The 24,003-nt window shown below is 35.1% G+C and overlaps 1 protein-coding gene across 3 annotated transcripts in view; it reads right to left on the reverse strand.

Moving 5' to 3' along the window:
* The window catches only part of GSK3B (glycogen synthase kinase 3 beta), a 206,801-nt gene that overhangs the window by 68,045 nt on the left and 114,753 nt on the right, over positions 1–24,003 (reverse strand). For all 3 annotated transcript variants that reach the window (XM_064594927.1, XM_045902948.3, XM_045902949.3), the window contains 3 exons: positions 16,763–16,873; positions 10,941–11,071; positions 7,964–8,070 (listed from right to left, as the gene is read on the reverse strand). In XM_064594927.1, the coding sequence (XP_064450997.1) occupies positions 7,964–8,070; positions 10,941–11,071; positions 16,763–16,873 (349 nt within the window). The remainder of the gene's footprint in view (positions 1–7,963; positions 8,071–10,940; positions 11,072–16,762; positions 16,874–24,003) is intronic.

The raw sequence follows: 24,003 nt of genomic DNA on the forward strand, positions 1-24,003 counted from the left end.
TCAAAGAGGTTGCTGCCTGTGTTCTCCTCTAGGATTTTGATGGATTCCTGTCTCACATTTAGGTCTTTCATCCATTTTGAGTCTATTTTTCTCTGTGGTGTACGGAAACGGTCCAGTTTCATTGTTCTGCATGTGGCTATCCAATTTTCCCAACACCATTTGTTGAAGAGACTGTCTTTTTTTCCATTGGACATTCTTTCCTGCTTTGTCGAAGACCAGTTGACCATAGAGTTGAGGGTCCATTTCTGGGCTCTCTATTCTGTTCCGTTGATCTATGCGTCTGTTTTTGTGCCAGTACCATACTGTCTTGATGATGACAGCTTTGTAATAGAGCTTGAAGTCCGGAATTGTGATGCCACCAGCTTTGCTTTTCTTTTTCAAAATTCCTCTGGCTATTCGGGGGTCTTTTCTGATTCCATACAAATTTTAGGATTATTTGTTCCATTTCTTTGAAAAAAGTGGATGGTATTTTGATAGGGATTGCATTAAATGTGTACATTGCTCTAGGTAGCATTGACATCTTCACAATATTTGATCTTCCAATCCATGAGCATGGAATGTTTTTCCATTTCTTTGTGTCTTCCTCAATTTCTTTCATGAGTATTCTATAGTTTTCTGAGTACAGATTCTTTGTCTCTTCGGTTAGATTTACTCCTAGGTATCTTATGTTTTTGGGTGCAACTGTAAATGGGATCGACTCCTTAATTTCTCTTTCTTCTGTCTTGTTGTTGGTGTATAGGAATGCCACTGATTTCTGTGCATTGATTTTATATCCTGCCACTTTACTGAATTCCTGTATGAGTTGTAGCAGTTTTGGGGTGGAGTCTTTTGGGTTTTCCACATAAAGTATCATATCATCTGCAAAGAGTGAGAGTTTGACTTGTTTGCTGATTCGGATGCCTTTTATTTCTTTTTGTTGTCTGACTGCTGTGGCTAGGACTTCTAGTACTACGCTGAATAGCAGTGGTAATAGTGGACATCCCTGTCGTGTTCCTGACCATAGGGGAAAAGCTCAGTTTTTCCCCACTGAGAATGATATTCGCTGTGGATTTTTCATAGATGGCTTTTATGATATTGAGGTATGTACCCTCTATCCCTATACTGTGCAGAGTTTTAATCAAGAAAGGATGCTGTACTGTCAAATGCTTTTTCTGCAATGCAAATTCTGATAAAAAATTTTAAGCCTTAAATGATTGGCTTTTGTGTTGTAATATGATTGATGGAGAAATGCATTATATAAATATATTATCATTTTTAAATGCAAAAACAGAGGAATAAATTTTATTTCACAAATCCAAAAGAACAGAAAAGGAAGGAAAACTTCCAAACTCATTCTATGAGGCCAGCATTATCCTGATAACCAAAACTGCATAAAGACTCCAATAAAAAAGAGAACTATAGGACAAGATCCCTGATGAACATGGATATAAAAATTCTCAATGAAATACTAGCAAACTGAATCCTACAATACATTAAAAAAATAATTCACCACATTCAAGTGAGATTTATTCCTGGTTTGCAAGTATGGTTTAATATTCACAAATCAATCAACTTGATGCACTACATTAGTAAAAGAAAGGATAAGAACCATATGATCATTTCAATAGATGCAGCAAAAGTATGTGACAATGTAGAACATCCATTCATGATTAAAAACCCACAACTTTTCCCCTATGGTGAAGACAAGACAGGGATATCCACTCTCACCACTGGTATTTAACATAGCGCTGGAAGTCCTAGCCACAGCAATCAGACAACAAAAAGAAATAAAAGGCATCCACATTGGCAAGGAAGAACTAAAACTTTCATTATTTGCAGATGACATGATACTCTATAGAGAAAACCTGAAAGATTCCACCAAAAAGTGTTAGAACTGATGAAGAAATTCAGTAAACTCACAGGATAAAAAAATCAATGTACCACAATCTGTTGCATTTTTATGCACCAATAATGAAGGAGCAGAAAGAGAAATTAAGGAATCAGTCCCATTTGCAATTGCTCTAAAAACCAGAAGAATAAAACTAACTATAGATGTAAAAGATCTGTACTCCGAAAACTATAAAAGACTGAGGAAAGAAACTGAAGATGACACAAAGAAAAGGAAAAACATCCCACACTCATGGATCAGAAGAACAAACATTGTTGAAATGTCTATACTACCCAAATCAACACTTAATGCAATCCCTATCAAAATACCACCAGCATTTTTCACAGAGCCAGAACAAACAATCCTAAAACTTGTAGGGACCACAAAAGACCCCAAACAGCCAAAGCAAACTTGAAAAAGAAAAGCAAAGGTGAAGACATCACAATTCTGACTTTAAGTTATATTACAAAGCTGTAGTGATCAAAACAGTATGGTACTGCCACAAAAACAGACACATAAATCAACAGAACAGAAAACCCAGAAACGAACCCTCACGTATATGGTTAATTACTCCTCGACAAAGCAGGAAAGAATATCCAACGGGGAAAAAATGGTCTCTTCAACAAATGCTGTTGGGAAAATTGGAGAGCAACATGTAGAAGTATGAAACTGGACTTTCTTACATCAAACACAAAAATAAATTCAAAATGGATTAAAGATCCAAATGTGAGACTTGAAACCATAAAAATCCTAGAGAAGAACATAGGCAGTAATCTCTTTGACATCAGCCATAGCAACTTCTTTCTAGATATGTCTCCTGAAGCAAGGGAAACAAAAGCAAAAATAAACTATTGGGACTTCATCAAAATAAAATGCTTCTGCACAGTGAAGGAAACAATCAGCGAAATTAAAAGGCAGCCTACTGAGTGGGAGAAGGTATTTGCAAATGGCAGATCTGATAAAAATTAGTGTCCAAAATATATGAAGAACTTATAAAACTCAACACAGAAAAAATAAATACTCCAATTAAAAAATGGGCAGAAGACATGAACAGACATTTTCCCAAAGATATACAGATGGCCAAAAGACACATGAAAAGATGCTAAACATCACTGCTCATCAGAGAAATACAAATCAAAACTACAATGAGGTATCACCTCACATCTGTCAGAATGACTAAAGTCAACAACACAGGAAACAACAGGTGATGGCGAGGATGTGGGGAAAGGAGAACCCTCTTGCACTGTTGGCAGCAATGCAAATGGGTACAGTCACTCTGGAAAATAGTATGGAGTTTCCTCAAAAAGTTAAAAATAGAAAGAACTACCCCAAGATCCAGCAATTGCACTCTACATATTTACCTAAAGAATACAAAAATACTAATTCAAAAGGATACACACACCCCAATGTTTATAGCAGCATTATCTACAACAGCCAAATTATGGAACCACTGATAATGGTCACACACACACACACACACACACACGATGGAATATTACTCAACCATAAAAAAGGAACGAAAATCTTGCCATTTGCAAAGACATGGATGGAGCAAGAGAGTATCATGCTAAGCAAAATAAGTCAGAGAAAGGAAAATACCATATGATTTCACTCATATATGGAATTTAAGAAACAAAATAAAGGGGGGGAAGAAAGAGAGGCAAACGAAGAAACAGACTCTCAACTACAGAGAACAAACTGATAGTTATCAGAGGTGAGGTGGGTGGGGGAATGGGTCAAATAGGTGATGGGGTTTAAGGAGTATACTTGTGATGAGCATTGGGTTTTGTATGGAAGTGCTGAATCACTGTATTGTACACCTGAAACTAATATTACACTGCATGTTAAATAACTGGAATTTAAATAAAAACTTTAAAAAAAGACAAAAAGGGGGAAAATACTCGAAGAGGTCAAGGTTAAGATTAGAGAGATAATCATTAATTTTCAATATGTAAATTTTGATGTTGTTATGGCATATTCACGTGGTAATGTGGATAAGAAGCTGACTATATATAGTATCTATAAAAAATAAAATTTATGTTAAGTGTGAATTGCTTATTTTAGCCAACTAGAAGTTTTCTGTACTTAGTTTTTCAATAAATGAATTTTTCATGCTAAAAAAAAAGTACAAGGTGACAGGAGGTTAGGGAAAAGAAGAGCTGCATGATAGCAAAGGAAAAGCACAAAGGAAAATAAGAGATGTGAGAACAAGTATCAAGGTACATGAAAGCAAGCAGAGTCAGAAACCAAGCAGAAAGAGTAAGGAGAGAAAAAAATGTGGAAATACAAATGAGGAAAGAAAAAAAATGAAGTTAAGGAGGGATAATAAATCCAAATTTGGATGGGAATGTGAGATATGAGCCTGCCAGTGTCTCATTTTGTTGTAAAATTAAAACATTTTAAGGAAAAAAAAAACAAAACAAAATAACTCATTTTTAAGTCAAAGTGGAAACCTCAATCCTGAGAGTAAACTTTTAAAATAATTTAATTAGTAAGTTTTAATAATTTATAAATAAATTTAATTAATTAAAAAATAATCTAAAGTATATAATCCTGGCTTACCCAAGATAGTCCTGATTTAGATTTATTGTCCTGGGATAATTACTAATAGCATCCTCTTTCTCTTTTAAAAGTATTACCAAATAAGTTAAATTATATGGCCAATCTATTTATAGCCCACCATTAAGACTTTCTGCAAGGAAAAGCTAATTTGCAGTTTCTGGATGCCTGAGATTCCTGGGTTTTGTATGAATCAACAATCAAGAGCTTTAGAAGATGAGCATAAATCTTTGCTGGGCTTTCTCATCTACCAGTAAGAAAGGAGGATAATGGTGAACGGCATGGGGTCAACAAATAATTTAAGAGGTCTGATATGGTGAGATGCACTATCAAGAGGGATTAGAAATCCCTGCTCCAGTGACTTTTTACTGACATAGGAAAATAATGACAAAAAATTTATTTAAGAAATTCAAGTTGATTTTGTCCAGTTCCAAGCAATGATAACCAAGATACCTATTTTGCAAACACTGACCAAAAAGAGCCCTCCTTGATATACTAGGTAATTGCTAAATGAAGCAAATATCAAAACCTGCTAAGAAAACTTTACTTCTCTCAAAGCCAAGTAATACTAACTCTTAAGATGGAAGTGGAAAAGATATATATACTCATTAACATAAAGGCTTTATTTTGATCTAAGTTTAAAAATATGCCTTTACCTACCCAATTAGAAGGAAGGTAATATGTACTCATTTCTTTGTAATAGAGAATAATTCATCTCAGAACACAAGGCTGGAAAAACTGCAGGGAAATAATTAAATTTTCATTAAAAAATCATGGGAAATACTTTCTTAGGCTGGATTTAGGTACAAATATGGGAGACAAGGAGTAAACCATTAAGGAACACTATTGTTTAGTGGTTGCCACAGACTAATAATCCTAAAATTCAGGTGGCAACTATACCAGTGGTCCTCAATGTTAACGCAGGCAAACTACCAAAATCAAGGTATTTATCATTCACTTTCTGGGAGATACCAAAATCTTTTCTGTTCATACTAAATGGGACAAATGAATGATATTCTCCAAATAGAATAAAACAGGGTATAATAAAATAAGCACTTTGGTCCACTGACTTATCTGGTTATCTGGGGATTTCAAACAAAATAGTGTTCTGCTTCATACTTAACTCTAATTCCTGGTAAAAGTGATCTTTCAAGACCATTTAGTTTAACATATTTAATTCACAGATAAGGAAATTAAGGCACAATAAAGATCAGGGACTTGCCCAAAGTAAAGCTACTCAATAGCAGAGCTAGGCCTGGAACCCAATTTCAATACCCAATCAAGACACCACTATCTTGAATAAATGCCTCATTGTCAGAGAATAACTAACTGCTTCTTTAAGGGTCTATAAACTCAATTCTTCGTCCTGAAGAAGCCATTTGTTCTCTGTCATTTCTCAGTAAGACAATATAATCAGAGCCATCAGCCTGAGCTCTGGCTATATCCAAATAAGACAATAATCTATTCAGAACCAGCTATTCTTTCATTTCAAACATCACTGTTAAATATATTTCTAAAATGTATCTGCATTAGTACACTTCTAAATACTTTTGTTTCTGTCTGTCTACAAATCATCCAAAGTCATGAGAGGAAATATCCAGGTCTAAAAAGGGAGGTCAAATCCAGGCTTATTAGGGTTCAAAAGATCAACGTTGAATCAGTGGCATATGGTGAGTCCTAAGCCTAGAAAGTCAGAATCTGGCATCAGCCATACAAAGGAGGTTACTGGAAATCAGGCACTCATAATATCCAGAGAAGTGATTCCTAATAGAGAAAATGGACTAAAATGCCCATCTTTTGCTAGATGATTCCAAAGAACTGCTAAGGCACATGGACATTTATAGAAGTAATGCACTCTTAAGCAGGTCACGAGTTTTTTTATACATGCCTTATTAATGTGTCAGATGATATGGTCATGACTTTTTTAAAAGAAGCAAACTGCAGTTATTTTAGGCGACCCTGGCACAACTCATCCCAATATCGGGTATGCAGATGATCAGTATCATATACTTGAATAAAATATAAAGCAGCTGAAAAAATCCAACAACATTTCCAAAGATAAAGGGCTGAAATTTGCTCTTGCGGAGAGTCAAGTTTAACAAATAGCATGAAATGAATACCATCTTCCATTTCTATAGTCTTTCACTAATATTTTATTTAATCTTCACAACCACTCAGAAAGGTAGGTAGAACTATTAGCAATCTCCACTTCATAGCTTAGGTAAGTAGTAACAAACCTAGAACTCAAATCTCGTTCTACTCCAACCAAAATACCCTTTTTGCTATTTCTCATTTGTCCCTTAACATAGGACACATAATAGCCATCATGAAACTCAGCATTACACACACACACGAGATTATACCCTCTATCCTCCAGTGTAGCAGGTCTCAAAGTATGGTCTGCAGAGCCCTGGGCCTCCTGCACCTTTTTAGAGGTCCTAATGGGTAAAACTATTCTCATAAGAATACTAAGATATTATCTACCTTTTTCATTGTGTTGACATTTGCACTACTGGTGCAAAAGAAATGATGGGTAAAACTGTGGGTCCCTTGGCACAAATCAAATTGCTCTTTGGCATTTTGTCCTTTAGGCAAAATAAAAAAGGTAATGCGTTTCTGTTTAGAGGCCTGTGTTCGTATCAGATAATTTCCACTTGTATTAAAAGACAAAAACTGTCCATATTCTGGTTTTTCTTAGTGTTCTGTAACCATGGTTGTTCTTTCTGGTTGGTTGGTTTGGTGTTTGCATGCTCTTGTTTCTGTTTTTGGACTAAGGGATTCTCTTCAGAAACAGTAAATAACAATAAAATAATTCTGACCTCCACCTGTACACCTAGCCTAAGGTTGCTCCTCCTTTCTTAGCTTTACTATTCATGCGCAGCTGATAGTACTATGCTCACTTCTGTTAGTGGGCTAAAATGGGGTAAAAGAGGGGGTGTCCCTGAAGACTGAAGCAAATCATCCCTATTCAATTTGTGCTATCACTAAAGATCTTTCATGAAGACTTCTACAGAATCAGTGGGTTTAGCCCACTGATTATATGTTGTTTTTTGTGACCTGACTTAAAAGTAAATAACCAACTGGGACAGCATAGTAGAAATGTCAACAACATGGCCATCCTATCATTTTCATCATCAATGTTATGGACGCAAATTCTCCAGCTAGTGATCAAGCTCAGAAGTATTTCAGGAGAATTAAAATTTTAAAAAAGAAAAGATACACTTAGGATTTATTTGAAATTTTAAGTTAAAAACAAACGTAATCATAGTGGAACCATGCAATTATAAAGGAATAGCTTTATTATTCTCTCAAAAAATCCCAGAAACCTTAATATAAAATAGTAAATATACCTTAAATTCTGAGAGTTGACATTTAAAATACTCTACACATTTTTGCACATGAGTCTTTAAGGAGAAGCAGACTTTAGGTCATTCCTATTTTTATAGTTAAGTGAAAGTAGAGATTAGTAATACCAAATTACTAAAAATGAGACGTAACAAATAATTACAAGCCATTATATTCATATTCGGTACTTACCTATACTAGAGGTATAATCAGTGGCTCCAAAGATCAACTCTGGTGCCCTATAGTACCGAGAACAGATATACGAAACATTGGGTTCTCCGCGGACCAGCTGCTTTGCACTAGTAAAAAAAATAAAAAGCATAAATTTTTTAAACTAAGTGTAAACCTTAAAAGAACTTAAACTGTCATTGACAACACTGAACATTTATCTAAGATTCACACAATTAAATCACACAACATGCAAAAAAGAAAAATATGAACCATAACTACCTGACAAAAGAAACAATTTTAACGTAACAGTAATTAAAAAAAAAAAAACAGTAGCTTTTAAAGAATGCATTTGTCAACTGTCACCTAAGGAAAAAGAGACAAAGTCGTAAAAGGACAAATGCTGAACTTCTTGTTATCCTCTGTTCCTTGAATACTACCTCTAAAATATAAAGAAGGAAGGGCAGAAAAGTAGGAAGTACCTCCACACACCAAAAAGCACAGTAACGGATTGTAAGAATGAACACTTCTTACCCGAGTTTTTTTTTTTTTTAACAGAAAACTGATTTATAATTTGACTTTATAATTGATTTATAATTTGACTTCTGCATCAGAGTGAATATCCCAAGGCTTACCCAATCTACTTTCTTTTTCCACTATGTTGGTCACTTTATTAATTGTCTAAATATTCATTACCCAATAATAAGATAGGTCCTCCCCTGTAGGTCAGAGATGATTCACAGCCTCTGAATTCTACCTCTGCTGTGGTAAATTTAGTTACATGTTCTCTAATCCAACTTTTCTTCAAAATAATAAAGCAATGTTTAAAATACATGCCACAAAGTATTTTAACCAACTGTTAAAAACAAACAAAAAAGGGCAGCTTTGTTATTAATCGGAGCTTTTAAAAATGACCTATTACCATAGAAGTGAAATCCTCATTCTAAATATATTAGAACAAAGCGATTCCTATGTCCCAATAAAATGGTCCACAGCAGCAGTGTTTTGACACTATGGTGAGAACAGAAACTCCACTAAACTTGATGTCTCACTCTCTTTTTACAGTTCATACTAGTCAGTCACTGTCAGTGGGGAACATACCCCATAACAATAAAACTCATCTGATTTTAGCAGTATGTGTACTTTGTTTCAAGCATCAGATAAGAGTTTTGATTTAATATCCTTCACCTTTTCTTATAGTTGAAGAAGAGTTATAGCCTGCAAAATGAACTGAATCCTACAACAGGTGTCTGAGATCAGTTAACTGTAAAAAGGGGATGGTCTGAAGGAGCACTCCATTAGACTAAGAATTGATTCTGATAGAGCAGATATGCTTGTTTTTCTGACACACTCAAGAGACAGCCTATGGAAAATATATCTTATAATAAACCTAAAATTTAAACTGTGGGTTGATATAAAGTATTACAAAGAGGTAGAAATAGAGATATTAGGAGATGTGGGTCAATGAAAAGAATTTGTAAGGATGAAAAAAATTGGAGAGAATCCAAGTTATGTGGCAATGTATTAGGGACTGAGAGGAGAGAGGCTAATCTAGGTGGAAGAAGGTTAACTGAGTTACATGAGGATATAAGCTTGGTTTCATGTTGAAAGGATAGATCAAAGAAGCACAAGATGCTGAATACTATGAAGATAAAAAGGATGAAGTCTTATTACACAATATAATATTACCAAGGAATTAGTTTAAGGAAGCAAAGTGCACTGGAATTTGCAGAAAAGGGGAGTAAGAGACTCAATTACAGAGGAAAAGGAAGAAAATACTGCTACTATAAGGTTAACACTGAAGTGAAAAAGAATGCAGTACCAAATGCTAATATTTTTTTTAAAAAATTAGTTCTGGGGCGCCTGGGTGGCTCAGTAGGTTGAGCAGCAGACTCTTGGTTTTGGCTCAGGTTATGATCTCGGGGTCATAAGACCAAGTCCCATGTTGGGCTCCCTGCTCAGAGCAGAGTCTGCTTGAGATTCTGTCTCTGTGTCCCTCCCTTCCTACCCCCGGCTTGCTCTCTCGCCGCCCCTTTCTCTCTAATAAATAAATAAAACCTTTAAAAAAATTAGTTCTTATTAAGAAAGGAATATAAACACATAAGAAAACATTCAAACAATATGAAGTACTATCAATGAAAAAGCAAGTTTCCCAACCACACTATACTCCCTGTTTCCCTTCCTAGGGGCAATCAATGTTCCGGGTTTATTACGTATCATTCCGGAAATCAATAATCATTTATCTATATACATGTGACTATACTATGTTTTTGTTTGTTTGTTTTTAAGATTTTATTTATTTATTTAATTGACAGAGAGAGAGAGAGAGAGAGAGACAGCGTGAGGGGGAACACAAGTAGGGGGAGTGGGAGAGGGAGAAGCAGGCTCCCCGCTAAGCAGGGAGCCCGATGTGGGACTTGATCCCGGGACTCCAGGATCATGACCTGAGCCAAAGGCAGTCGCTTAACCAACTGAGCCACCCAGGCGCCCCTATACTATGTTTTTAAAACACAAAAAGGAACAAACTTTATATAGTCCTGACCTTGTTTTTTTTAATTTAATATTTCTTAGACATCATTCCTTATTTTACTGACATCATTCCTTTTAAATTCATAGACAGCTACCTCATTCTTTTTTTATAGTTGCATGTATTACGTTAAATGTGTATATGCTATAATTTATTTGGTCATTTTCCTACTGACATTTATAAACAATGTTATGATAAAAATCCCTGTATATACACTATTTTAAAGTATTTCTAAGGGAATAATTCCTAACTAATTAAACTGCTGGATAAAAAACTATACATATTTACAATTCTAACAGAATTGACTAAACTACCCTCACAAGAATCTGTAACTAGTGCATACTCCCTGAATAAGGACTATGGTATTTTTGGACTGATATTGTAAAAGGCATATAGTTTTAAAAGAGCAAAAAGGGATGGAGGTTGGGATTGGGGAGGAGTGAAAGAAGGGAGAAGAAAAGAAAGCTAGCTTACCTTCCAAAGTCACAGAGTTTTAAGACAGCTGTATCAGGATCCAACAAGAGGTTCTGTGGTTTAATATCCCGATGGCATATTCCAAAGGAATGGATATAGGCTAAACTTCGGAACAGCTGATACATATACAACTGGAAAAAAAACAGTAAACATTAATTGAAGACTTTGTCCCAAACAAATCAGAATCCTTAAGCAGTATATAAAGTAACAGATTTTCAGAAAAGAACAGCACTCTATCTTTTAAGAGTTTCATGTCATTTATATATTAATTAGCTAATGAAAGTTGCATTAACCATGTTATATTTGCGCTATCCTTTAATAATTTAAAAAAGGAAATGTCACAATGTGCTTTATAATTTTTTATTTTACTGACATCTTACCTCAAGCCTTCTAAGATGGGCTTTTTAAAAAAATACAGATGGAAAACCCAGAAAGGTATTCCAGATCATGTGGCTACCAAGTAACAATGTTTAGACCAGAAGCCAAGTCTTCTGTTTCTTTAAGTTTAACTATTCTTTGTAAGTATGTACAATTTCATCTTTAGAATAATATTTTTCTGAGATGTCAGCCCTAGAGCTTATTGATACAGGGCCTGAGAAAACTCACATGTGAACTGAGAAAATCTATAACCAATGATCTATCAAGATATCAGTAACTATACCACTCTTCCTGTATTATCCTTCAGAAATAAGTAGACTTTAAAATGCTATTTAAAAACACATCCTTGCTGATTACTGACATCAAATTGAAGGGATATTTATTTCAATTCTATTATAAAAAAATACACTGAGAAACGGACTCTGCATGGAAGAAAGACTCAGACTCTTGCTGGGGAAGACAGGGACTCTATGAAGAAACTGAGTATATCTTAATTCTGTTTATCCCAAGGTTGGTGTTTAAATTTTTCTGACTACTCACCTTCTGACCTCTACCTCAAAGTTATATATCATGGAAAGAGTTTTTGAAATGAGTCAAATGCAAGGATACCAGTATCTTGGTTAAAGCAACAACAACAAAGACAGACAAAGGTCAGAAAAAGTACTGACAGAACACACCACCTTCAGAGGCTATTGCTAAGACTTAGCAGTTTCTTGAAGTTAATGTGAGGCCTACTTTCCTTCAAACAGGCACTGATGAAAACTATAGACAGTTCAATTTCAGTACATCCTTAATGTTATACTGAACTAATGCTGGAAAAGTTTAAGCCTTTTTAAAAAAGCATGATGTAAAATGTAAAAATGAGATCTTCAATAAGGTCAGCATTTTGTCCCCAGAGTTAGAATTAAGGGATTTAAGCCCATATAACTCTTTAAAAGCTTCCTAATTTTATCATGGTATTATTATTGTTCACAGAATCCATCTCCAAGTCCTAAAGCTTGCTCTCAGAGTTCTAAAAGTTTAATTTACTACCATTAAGAAAATAAGCTCCAATAAGAAATTAAATTCACAGGCATTAATTTACTAAAGGAGAGATTTTACACATTCTATGTCAGGGCGGTAATGTCTGGGTCAGCAATAATCAGTGGGAAAAAAATGTTTTCTTTGTCAAAAATGCTTAAGAGCTTAAATGAGTTTGAGGTGTCTTTTTACTACATTCATTCATCTGAAAGATATACTCTGTATCCATTCTCCTCACTTTATCTTTTGAAAAGATAAAGAAGAAATATACAATTTCATATCTGTTTTGTTTCTGACTCTGTAAAAGTATATTTACAGGAAAAAGGAGAGGCCTTCTATACTATCAAGATAGCAGTAACAGTAACAAGAAAAATAACTTATCATATGCCAGCCACTATTTTAGGTGCTTTGCATGTATTTTCATTTAATCTTTATGCAACAGGTACCACTATTATTTTTGTTTTACATATAAAGTACCTGAGGCACAGAAGGTAAGCAATTTATCCAAATCAGATACTAAGTATTCTATAGCGGCTTGGGTAAGTATACCTCTTTAATAATGATTTCTGTACTTTATCATATTTTTATTCTATTAAATAAAAGTGTAAATGGGCGCCTGGGTGGCTCAGTCGTTAAGTGTCTGCCTTCGGCTCAGGTCATGATCCCAGGGTCCTGAGATCGAGTCCTGCATTGGGCTCCCTGCTTGATGGGCAGCCTGCTTCTCCCTCTCCACCACTGTGCTCTCTTGTGCATGCGCTCTCTCTCTCTCCCTTCCTCCCTCAAATAAATATTAAAAAAAGAAAGAAACAAAGCTTAATGAGGCATAATCACAGAGAGGAAATACTCAACGCTTCTTTAAGAGGGAAATTTATATCATACCTAATAAAATATACCAAGGGAATAAAAAGAAATGCAAAGAGATCTTAAATTACTTTCACTTAGTGGTGGTTGTGTCAATATTATTCCTCTAAGACTACTGCATACAGAGTGTAGGACAGAACATATACTATCATTGAAAAATAAAATTTTTAGTGTAAGAGAAAGAAAATATAGATGTAAGATTGTTAAGCCCCCCAATATTTACTGAGAAATGTCAATATATATTAACCTTTGAGATAAAAAAAGATGTATTTTATCTTTGAAAAACTTTATCAAAGTATTTTCTAGCCTGTCCATTAAAAAACCCAGAAAGAATAACCAACTCTGTAGCAATTATCACTCCTATCATCCAGACTGTGGTCTTTAAGTATCATTTCTCACTAAAAGAGTAAGGTCTCCTTGAAGAAAAGGCTGATTCCAAGTCTGGGGAAGAAATGTGTAAGATGACCCTAGAACACTACCATGCTAGAAAGTAAAGAAGCTATCAAAGATTAGATTATTAAGACTTATTCAAGAAGTTTTAAAACAAACATACAACAAAAAATACCTTGTTGGTCACTTCTGGAGGAACCCATGAAACAACTAATTATTATAAATTTTGGTAAATAAAGGGATATAATCAAATATATATATCCTGTATTTGTTATATAAATTGTACCTCAGGGTAATCAAATAGCTGACATGGGAAACTATTTCAGCTTATAAATTTTTTTGGTTAAAGATTTCATTCATTCATTCATTCATTTATTTATTTATTTATTTATTTATTTATTTGAGAGAGAGAGAGGGAGAGAGAGAGACAGGGCAAGTGGCAGGGGGTGGGGAGGGAAAGAAGCTCAAGCGGACTCCACGCTAAGTGCAGGGTGGATCCAACAACCTGAAGCCGAAACCAAGAGTTTGATGCTCAACCAACTAGGCCACCTAGGCATCCCCCAGCTTATAAATTAAGAAGGAATAATAACATTAGAATATCCACATTTTGTAACCCTTTATAAATTAATGGATTTAGGCAATGATCAATGGTTACAAGCATCATAAAAAGACAGACATTATGTTCTTCCTTAGGAAAGTACTCAATACATATGAAGTAGTCTTGAATTTTATAAAAATATATCTAATCACCAATTTGCAGGAAATACAGAAGACAGAGCAACATATTAACAGTACAGTAATCCAATCAGCAAAATTCAGATCAAGAAACTGCACATCAACTGACCCAGTTTCTTTAGTACCAAAGTTTAAGAGAGAGTCGTCCATAAATTAAAAGAAACATCAGACATACATCAGCCAATTATAATACATGGACCTTACTTAGATCCCAATTCTAACAAAGAAACTTAAAAACATATATATATACACACACACAACATGCTGGGAATAAAAATAGTAGATATTTAATTATATTAGTAATTTACTATTTATTTGTATAGGTAAAGACAATGGTATTGTTAACTAAGCTTTTAAAAAGAAAGTCCCTATCGTTTACACATATATACTGAAATAGTTACAGATGAAAATAATAGTATCTGTGATTTGCTTCAAAATAAAGGAAGTGGGGAGCAGAGGGTGGTATAGATGAAACAAGAGTGGCCATGAACTGATCATTGTTCAAGTTGTATAATGGGTACATGGGGGTTCATTATTCCATTTTCTCCTTTATTTCTATTTGAAATCTTCAATAATAAAAACAACTATTTAGAGTGACCAAAGAAAAGATCCTGAAACGAGTAAAATTTTTGTAGACAGATACAGGAAAAGAAAATTACTTGGGACATTTTATGTTAAGTGGTGGGAAAATAGGTATTGGCTCAGCTATGGAGCAATAAAGATTTGCTAGGAGGTAAGTAAACCTGGAGGGTAGACTCAACAGACATATTACTACAACCCTCTCTTGGGAATTTTGTCAATTCAAAAGTATATGACCTAACTACTTTCATAACACTATATATTTTTTCTTGTTTTATAGTTATTTGTGTAATCTTTTTTTCTCCTTATTAGAGGAATTAAAATATTTTATTAAGCATCACATTATTCTGCAATCATTTAGTATTTGTTTGCTGAATTAAGAGTTGAAACAAAAAACTGGTCTAACCACTGTGCACCTCTTATTAAATGTCCACATGTTGTTTTTTAAATCTAGTGTTAAGATCTCCTATTACTTTTATTTTATAGTCCCAAAAATGTTTTCTCATATGTTAAGTTCACCTTATAGACCAACAATGCTATATTGTGAGCAGGAAAGAAATGAGTACAATTTTACCGACATGGAAGCTAAGTAGAGAACAGATCAGTAACTGCCCAAAAGCACTTAACTTAGTAGCAAAGTTGGGTCTCAAAACTAGGTCTTCAGGAACTAAATCTAGGGTTTCTTCTGCTTCATAAATCCATCACCATTCTAAACTGAGAAGAAGTTCAAAGATTACCCTAGATTTAGGCACTTCAAAAGGGATATTCTATTGTGCAGGCTATCTTGAATAGGACCCTGCTATCTTAAAACCAGAATAAAGTACTAAAGTAAATTTGTATTACAAAAACTGTGTCGTTTAGTTCCTACTATGGTCAATTTAACCACCAATCCCAACCAAGTTTGAGAAGTCCAAATAAAATTATACAGGAATCAGATTTTTAAAAATTCCTAGCACTGAATTCAATAGGAATCCTGACACCTTGTCCTAATTATCTAGCTACCAAATTCCTGCTTTGGTACCCATTTTATTACTATAAAGTTTAAAATTATAACTATTAAGTAAAATTCAATACTCAATCTTAAAACATTTAGAGTCAATGCCATTTTATTTTCTAGAGTCATTCCTATAAAGGATAAAATGCAAAAAATTATATTTAGCTAGACTTTGAAACTTAACACCTAATTTTCACAATGTCATAGTTAAAAAATAATAATCTGTGTGTCACCCATACATCAATAAAATTTTTTTAAAGATCTGAACAATCTAATAATGATTATAATGACAATAATGTTTCTAATCAGCAATCACAACTTTAATCATTATACTGGATAAATTCCTAGCCACTCTGTTATGAGTTCTTTCACTGAAGATGACATTAGGTACTAAAAATTAAGTAACACCTTCATAGAGTCAGTACATATTTAAAATTATAGAAAGTTTAAACTTTAGCTACAGTTACACTGTATCTATAAATGGCAGTATAATGTTTAATCTGATCATATATATATTTTATAATTTTATATGATATGCCTGCTTCCTTTTTAGTCTATGCCATAATAAGGGTATCAGAAATTAAATAAAAAGGTGTTATGGCCGGCAAAATTAAAATCCACAAATGTCTGTGAAAAAATTCACTTGTCAGAAACATAACACGGTATCTTTAATATGAGAGTCATGAAAGTTTAAAAGGTAAAGGTTTCACACCTTAAAATTATACAAGAATTTAATGAAGCTCTAGCAATACCTTTTTTGCAGCTTCCCCCCCTTGGCATTATATGCAATAATACAGTTAAAACATATCCAACACTTTCCTTGGATGATATTAAGTAAATGGGAAATTGCTCCATTTTTACATACCTTGACATAGATCACAGGGAGCGTCTGTTTGGCTCGACTATAGTGTCTGGCAACTCTGTATACTGTTTCCGGAACATAGTCCAGCACCAGATTAAGATAGACTTCATCTTTCTGAAAGAGTTTATTAAAAAACAAACAGAAAAACAAAATTAGGAACTAGTCTTTTAAATATTCAGAGTAAAATCTCTATATATTTAGTTATTCAGATTTTTTCACTTATTCACATTTTTAAGATTCATGCATTCAATTTTAATTATACGAAAGTAATTCAGAATATAACCATAATTGTAAAAACAAGTCTACCATACCTTTTTACTAATAATTTCATGGAAGAAAACATAGCCATTTCAATACTGCTAAGATTTCCAATTATATTTAAACTATTATTTTGGTAATAAGATTTTAGAGGATATCACCTGTCACAAAATTTCCTGTTTTCTAGTTTGAGAATCAGTGCCCTCATATCCTATCAGGAAAGCTGTCATGGTAGTAGAGCGAGTACTAAAAAGGGAATGAAGATTTCCAGCCCTCTGCTGCTAACTAAGGTATGCTAACTAACATATCACTTAATCTCTCTAGGCTTCAGTTCCTTCAACTAGAATATGAAAAATTGGACTAGATGTTCTTCAAAATTTCTCTAAGCTCTACAAAAAAGATTCTATGGTTATCTGATAGTCTATAATTATAATAATCACTTGTCTTCTACAAGTAACTGAAAGAAAAAGAGTAATTTATAAGGCAGCAAGTTACCATACTCACAAGCTTATTGCAGGTCATATGTTTAAACATCCTTTCTCAGCAGCCTAAAGACACTAATCCAAGATCAGTAGATAGAAGGGAATTCCAACTAAGTACCAAGTAGGAAAGAGGAACAGAGTGCTATCTTTACTCTGTTCCTGTGAACAGTATCAGATAGGTAAACTGAAGCAGAAAACAAAGTTGAGAATCACTGTGTTCAAGTCTAGAATTGGCTACTGAAGGGGAAAATCTGTAGGTAAGCAAACTTTCACAATCGTCCCAATTTGAAATCATGTTACCTACCAAAATGAAGTGAAGAATTTCAATTTTCAGCATTTATTGAGCATTTTCTATAGGTCAGTAGCCACTGCAGAGGAAGTAAAGGTGGACGTATAAAAGAGACGACATCTAAGTTGAGTATGAAAGGTGCATTTAAGGCATAGAAAAACTGTATCAAGATGTGGGGTCAATGAAAACAGCAGAGCTCAGGAAACTGTTGAGTGAGACAGCATGCCATTGACTCTACTACCTTTTCATTATCCCTCACTCTTCCACGTTCTCCTCTCTTCTCTCCATATCCAGCTTAAATTACAAGGTCTACCATTACCCTCATTCTCTAACACACAGTCAGTAAACAACAGCAAAGGTCTGCTGCCTGTTTTTATAAATAAAGTTTTATAGAAACATAGCAATGCTCATTCATGTAAGAACTGTCTATGGCTGCTTTGGGGCAGAGCTGAGTAGTTATAACTGAGGCCACAGCCTGCAAAACCAAAAATACTTACTATCTGGCCTTTTATGAAAAAAATGTGCCAAGTCTGCTCTAGCATATATCCTTCTCTTATATCATACCTGTTTGATAAACCACAACTCTGGTTAAATCTAGCTGCCCATTCATTCCATGGCTGCCCATTCATTCCATGCCTGTACCCAAACTGCTGAACATGGCTACAAAGAAACCTAAAACTGTGCTGCTTGGTTTTACAGTAAATTTATCATCAAGAAATTCAATTGGCCCAGCAATCATATATTTGCCTAGTCCATTCACTTTTCCCAAGTACTTGACATCTTCTTTCACTTTGACCTCCAATACCTGTCTTCCCATCCTCACCTCCAGCTGGTGACCTTGCTTGCACCACTACATGTGCCCATCTACAGCATCTAACCCCATATGCTCCTCTTTCCCTTCTCTTACTAGGGATAAAGTGACCAAGCTCCTTTTTAAGGTAAACCCTGCTACATGTAAAAAATGATACTATTCTGCTTTTCCTAATCACAATCAGCGCTTCAGTAATTTTCATAACTCTCTTCATTAATTATTCTCTCTCTGTGGGAGCATTACAATCCGCACACAAACTTGCTGTTATTTCTCCCATTGTTAAAAAGAAAACTCTAACTGCACTAATTAGCACCATATTTTCTGCCCTCCTTTAACAGTAAAATTCCTCCAAAGAGGTGTCTAAACTGACATTCTCCAATACCAGTCTCTTCTCACTCTCTGAAACTTACTCCAAATAGGACTTGATCACCACTGCTCCACCAGAATTGTTCCTTAAGATCAGTAATCTCCTTGTTGCTGAATCCAATGTCAATTGTCAGGCATCATCTTATCTCTCCTTTCTATTTGACTGAGCACTACTATTTAACATAGTTGGATCATGTTCCCTTCTTTTGAATATTTGCTTTACTTGGGTTCTAAAACACTTTACTCTTCTGGTTTTCATCTTACCTTAAAGACCACTCTTCTTGCTCTCCCATTTCTGGCTCATTCTATTCCCCTTTCTCTCTTAAGGAATGGAGGATCCCAGGACTCAGTCAGATCTCTGTTCTTTATGTAAGTTCACTCCTGTTATGATCTCATCCAGTCAGGTGGTTCGATACTACTCTACATTGATGACTCCCAAATTCATATATATGCTGGACCTCTGCTTTTAACTCCAGACTAGTATGTCAAATTGTGTACTGACATTGCTCAGGCTAAAAACCTTAGAATCATTAATTCCCCACCCTCCTCTTTCTCTCACACATATACATACACAAAAAAAAGTATTAATGGTTCTACCTTTAAAATTTATTCAGGATCCAACCATTTCTTACCATCTTCACTGCTACAATCCTAGTCTGAACCACGAGCACCTCTCACCTGGATTATTGCAATATCCTCCTAAAAGGCCTTCCTGCTTCCACTTTTACCCCTTTGGTCTAATATCAACAAAACAGAAGTTAGATGGTAGCTCTTCCACTCTACCTCATTAAGATTTATTCTTATAAGTGGTCTACAAGGTCCTCCACACATACTTATTTCCCTGTCCTCTACTCTACTGCTGCCCTGTTGCTTGCTCTTCTCTACTGACAATAGCTTCCTGCTGTTTCTTGAACACATCTGGCAGGCTTTCACATTCAGGGCTTCTACACTGATCACTCCTTCAGCCTGGAATGTTCTCTCCCTCAGATATACATACTGTTCACTTGCCTCAACTCCTTCAAATCTTTGCTAAAATTTTACTGTTTTAGAGTGGCTTTCCCTAATTGGGCTTTCCCCAATTTCTCCACCCCACACTCCTACCTGCCCTCCCCCCTTTATTTTCCCCCATGATACTTATCATTTTCTAACCACATAGTTTACTTTGTATTGTCTGCTTTCCCCTCAACTAGACTAAGCTCAATGACAGATAAGATTTTTGTCTGTTTTGTTCACTATTCTTCTCCACCTAGAATACTGCCTAGCACACAGTAGGTGCCCAATAAATATTTGCTGAATAAATTAAGCTCAAAGGGAATGGATATTATTTAAGAATTAGGATGGCAGTCTTACAGGTCTGCTTTAATTCAAACAGCACTGTGAAAAGTGGGTATGGAGAGGGGGAAAGAGGGAAGGTGAGAGTGAAAGCAGTGTGAGCTTCCAGAAACTTCCTGCAAGTGTCCAAGACCTAGACTAGGGCTTAGGCAATAAGGACTGAAAGAAAAGGGAGATTGAGAGGGGCAGGCATATTGGCTACCTAAACATGAGAGTAATAGAGAACCTGAGAAACAAAGAAAGGATTAATTAAACAGTCTCTAAACTTGGGTGACTAGGCAGGTAATGAAACAAGGAAAGCATAAAGAGGAAAAAGGTGTGAAGGAAAAGTTTTAACTTTTACTTAATGGATCTTGGATCTCAGAACATTTTAGGCGGCTATGTTACACAGGTAGCTGGAAATGCAGGTCACGTCAAAACTCAGAAAAGAAGAATGGAGTATGTGTAGAGATTTAGACAACAGCTAAAACTGAGAACAGCCTCACTCACCTAAGAAGAGTGTGCACAGTAAGAGAGTGAGAAGAAACTGAGTTTGGAATCCAGGAAAACGCTAACCTTAAGGAGCAGATTACATTAGGGGACAACTTTGTAAAGACTAAGAAACAGAACTAAGAGGCATTAAAAGCATCAAAATGAGTTACTGCTCTTATTTGGGACCAAAATTTATGCCTTTCTCTTTAAAACCCTGATGTAATTTGACAGTTGTCATACCTGGAATGATCTAAAAAGCTTAGGAAGTTAATTGCCCTTCTGTTTCCATCTTAACTCTAGTGCTTTTGGTGTCTGAAGTTATATAAAGAAACAACTAAATGGAATGTATGCATGCACATATATGTGTGTGTGCACATGCTCACACTTGTATATAAAGCAGCAACTACTTAAAAATTATTAATGACCTTGAGATAAATAGGAGAAGATTATGTACATGTACTCTAGATGATTGGGACTTTAATCAGTGAATGTCAGAATTTATTATAAGGTCGTCCCTTCCTTTTTCAGTAATTTAATGAGTTCCTTTAAATGTGACATAACAAGGAAGAGCCCAAACAAAATGATCAAGTTTTACCTGTTAATAAAATGTTGGTATATGTTCACTTAGAAGCTCCTCTCTTTTCCAATTTGAATAGCTTCTTTTCTTTTTGAAGAAGCTGTTTTCTTTTCATATGATTAGAGGTGGTCTCTAGGCCACTGGACTGGAGTGGTGGGGGGTGGGAAGGATGGGGTGGCTGGGTGAGAGACATTGGGGAGGGTATGTGCCATGGTGAGCACTGTGAATTGTTTAAGACTGTTGAATCACAGACCTGTACCTCTGAAACTAATAATACATTGTATGTTAAAAAAAAAAAAAAGAAGATAGTAGGAAGGGGGGGAAATCGGAGGGGGAGACGAACCATGAGAGACTATGTACTCTGAGAAACAAACTGAGGGTTGGGGGGGGGAAGGGTTAGCCTGGTGATGGGTATTAAAGGGGGCACGTACTGAATGGAGCACTGGGTGTTATATGCAAACAATGAATCATGGAACACTACATCAAAAACTAATGATGTGGGGTGCCTGGGTGGCTCAGTCGTTGGGCGTCTGCCTTCGGCTCGGGTCGTGATCCCAGGGTCCTGGGATCGAGCCCCGCATCGGGCTCCCTGCTCTGTGGGGAAGCCTGCTTCTCCCCTCCTTCTCCCCCTGCTTGTGTTCCCTCCCTCGCTATGTCTCTCTCTGTCAAATAAATAAATAAAATCTTTAAAAAAAAAAAAAAATTAATGATGTATGGTGATTAACATAACAATAAAAATTTTCAAAAATAAAAAATAAATAACTAAAAGTAATAATTCCCATTTCTAGTGACCTCTGCAACTAAGACTAAAGACTTGGTTGAAAACACAGAAATTTAAAAAAAAAAAAAAAAGGCAAGGAAATTTCAATAATGATGAGATGGGGAACAGCAAAGTATTTCATTGGCAGGAGAGATAAGGACTGAAAAGATTGTTAGATCTGGTGTATCGTGGTTCAGTGATGGTCCTGGAAAGAGCAGTTTCAGACCATGGTGCCAGTAGCAACAACCTACACTGAGATCAAGAGTGAGCAGATGGCAGGTGAGGAACAGGAGGTAGCTAATTTAGTTTGTTCTTACAAAATCCCTCGTGGTGAAAGTAAAAAGAAAGCTGGGAGCTGATAACTTGAGGAGAAGCAAAATCAAAGAGAGACTGTAGAGAAATTGTTGATGTGCTTTTCATTTGTATTTTTTAAATGGCTAAAAGAGACCCAAATTTATTTGTAGGCTGAGTGGATAAGGATGGAATAAAAGGATGGGATATAGTGATAAGAAAGGAAAGAAAAGGGATAACTGATAAAGCAATGTTCTAGAACATCAAGAGAAATGAGAAACAAGAACACAGAGTACTATACAGTGCAATTAAAAGGCAAAGTTAGCATTAGTCACACAAAATACAGAAGGCCACACTCTGATAGTACAAGTTCTGTGACCACAAGCAAGTTACTTAACTTCTTTCAGACTCAGTTTCCTATAAAACCACGCTAACAATGGCATCTACTTTAAAGGACTGTCTTGAGATGATAATAATCTATAAAAAGCTCTTTAAGCACATTACCTGGCAAATTATAAAGACTGAAATTTTCACTATTATCATCTTTAGGGGGAAATGATACCACATTTTTCTTCCTGTACATCTAAAATAAATGATCAGGTTAGAAAGAATTTTAAGTAAAGTTTGTCTGATGACCCTCCTTCTTGTAAAATAAGAAATAAGGTCACACGTAGAACTAAAGGCAGCAAAAGTAATGCTGCAGGCTAAGACAAGAAAATTTCAGAGATCAAGATTTAGACAAGAAATTCCAAGTGAAGATGAGGTCTACTAAAAGGAATACATAAATAAAATACCAAACTGGTACCAAAGGGATATGTACAAAGAATTGAAGGAATGGTGAGTCTTGAGTTCCAGAAAGATCATTAACACAGATGCTGAAAATCAAGAAACCTGATTTTAATAAATCATTTGACAGTTAATCATGATATATTTATGAATGACCTGAAGATGTATATAGCACTGTATTATAATTTAATTCATTTGCTAAACAATCATACCAAGAAAAATAAAAAGATGAAAACATAAATGTCAAATTCAAGGAAGGTTTCTAGTTGTAGGACTAGAAGCTCTGTCCTTCTCTTGTCCCAATCAATATTTTCATAAATGATTGCATATATTAGGGGTTGCAAAAGCAAATGTTTTCAAGACTAAGTAACAAATGTAAATGTGTGAAGCCAAAATGTGTAATGCAGTAAGGGGTAGTGGTTGCTAAATCAGATAGACAGTACAAACCATAACTAAAAGCATCCTAATTCATAAAAATATTAACAGAATGTGCTAGCCAAATAAAACACACCAGGGGATGAATTTGGCAGTTTATAATTTCTGACTTTAACATAACCACCAAAGATTGACACAAACCTATGAATGACTGAAAATGGAAGAGCAAATAAGAATTTAAAGAACTCTAATAGTCTGGAAAGCTAAGCGAAACCTACAATGTAATACAAAACCCTATGATTAAACTCAAAGTATTAATTTATTATGTAGAATGACAGATAAGACTTGACAGTAATTCAGCTGGAAAATAAATGAGAAGTGTAACTGACGAGAACTCAAAAGGCAATCAACATTGAGATACAGTTAATGAAAAACTTAATGCAATA

This window comes from Mirounga angustirostris, unplaced genomic scaffold (genome assembly GCF_029215605.1).
Source record: "Mirounga angustirostris isolate CCGP_5_RB_7025 unplaced genomic scaffold, mMirAng1.0.hap1 SCAF_1, whole genome shotgun sequence".
Taxonomy (NCBI): Eukaryota; Metazoa; Chordata; class Mammalia; order Carnivora; family Phocidae; genus Mirounga; species Mirounga angustirostris.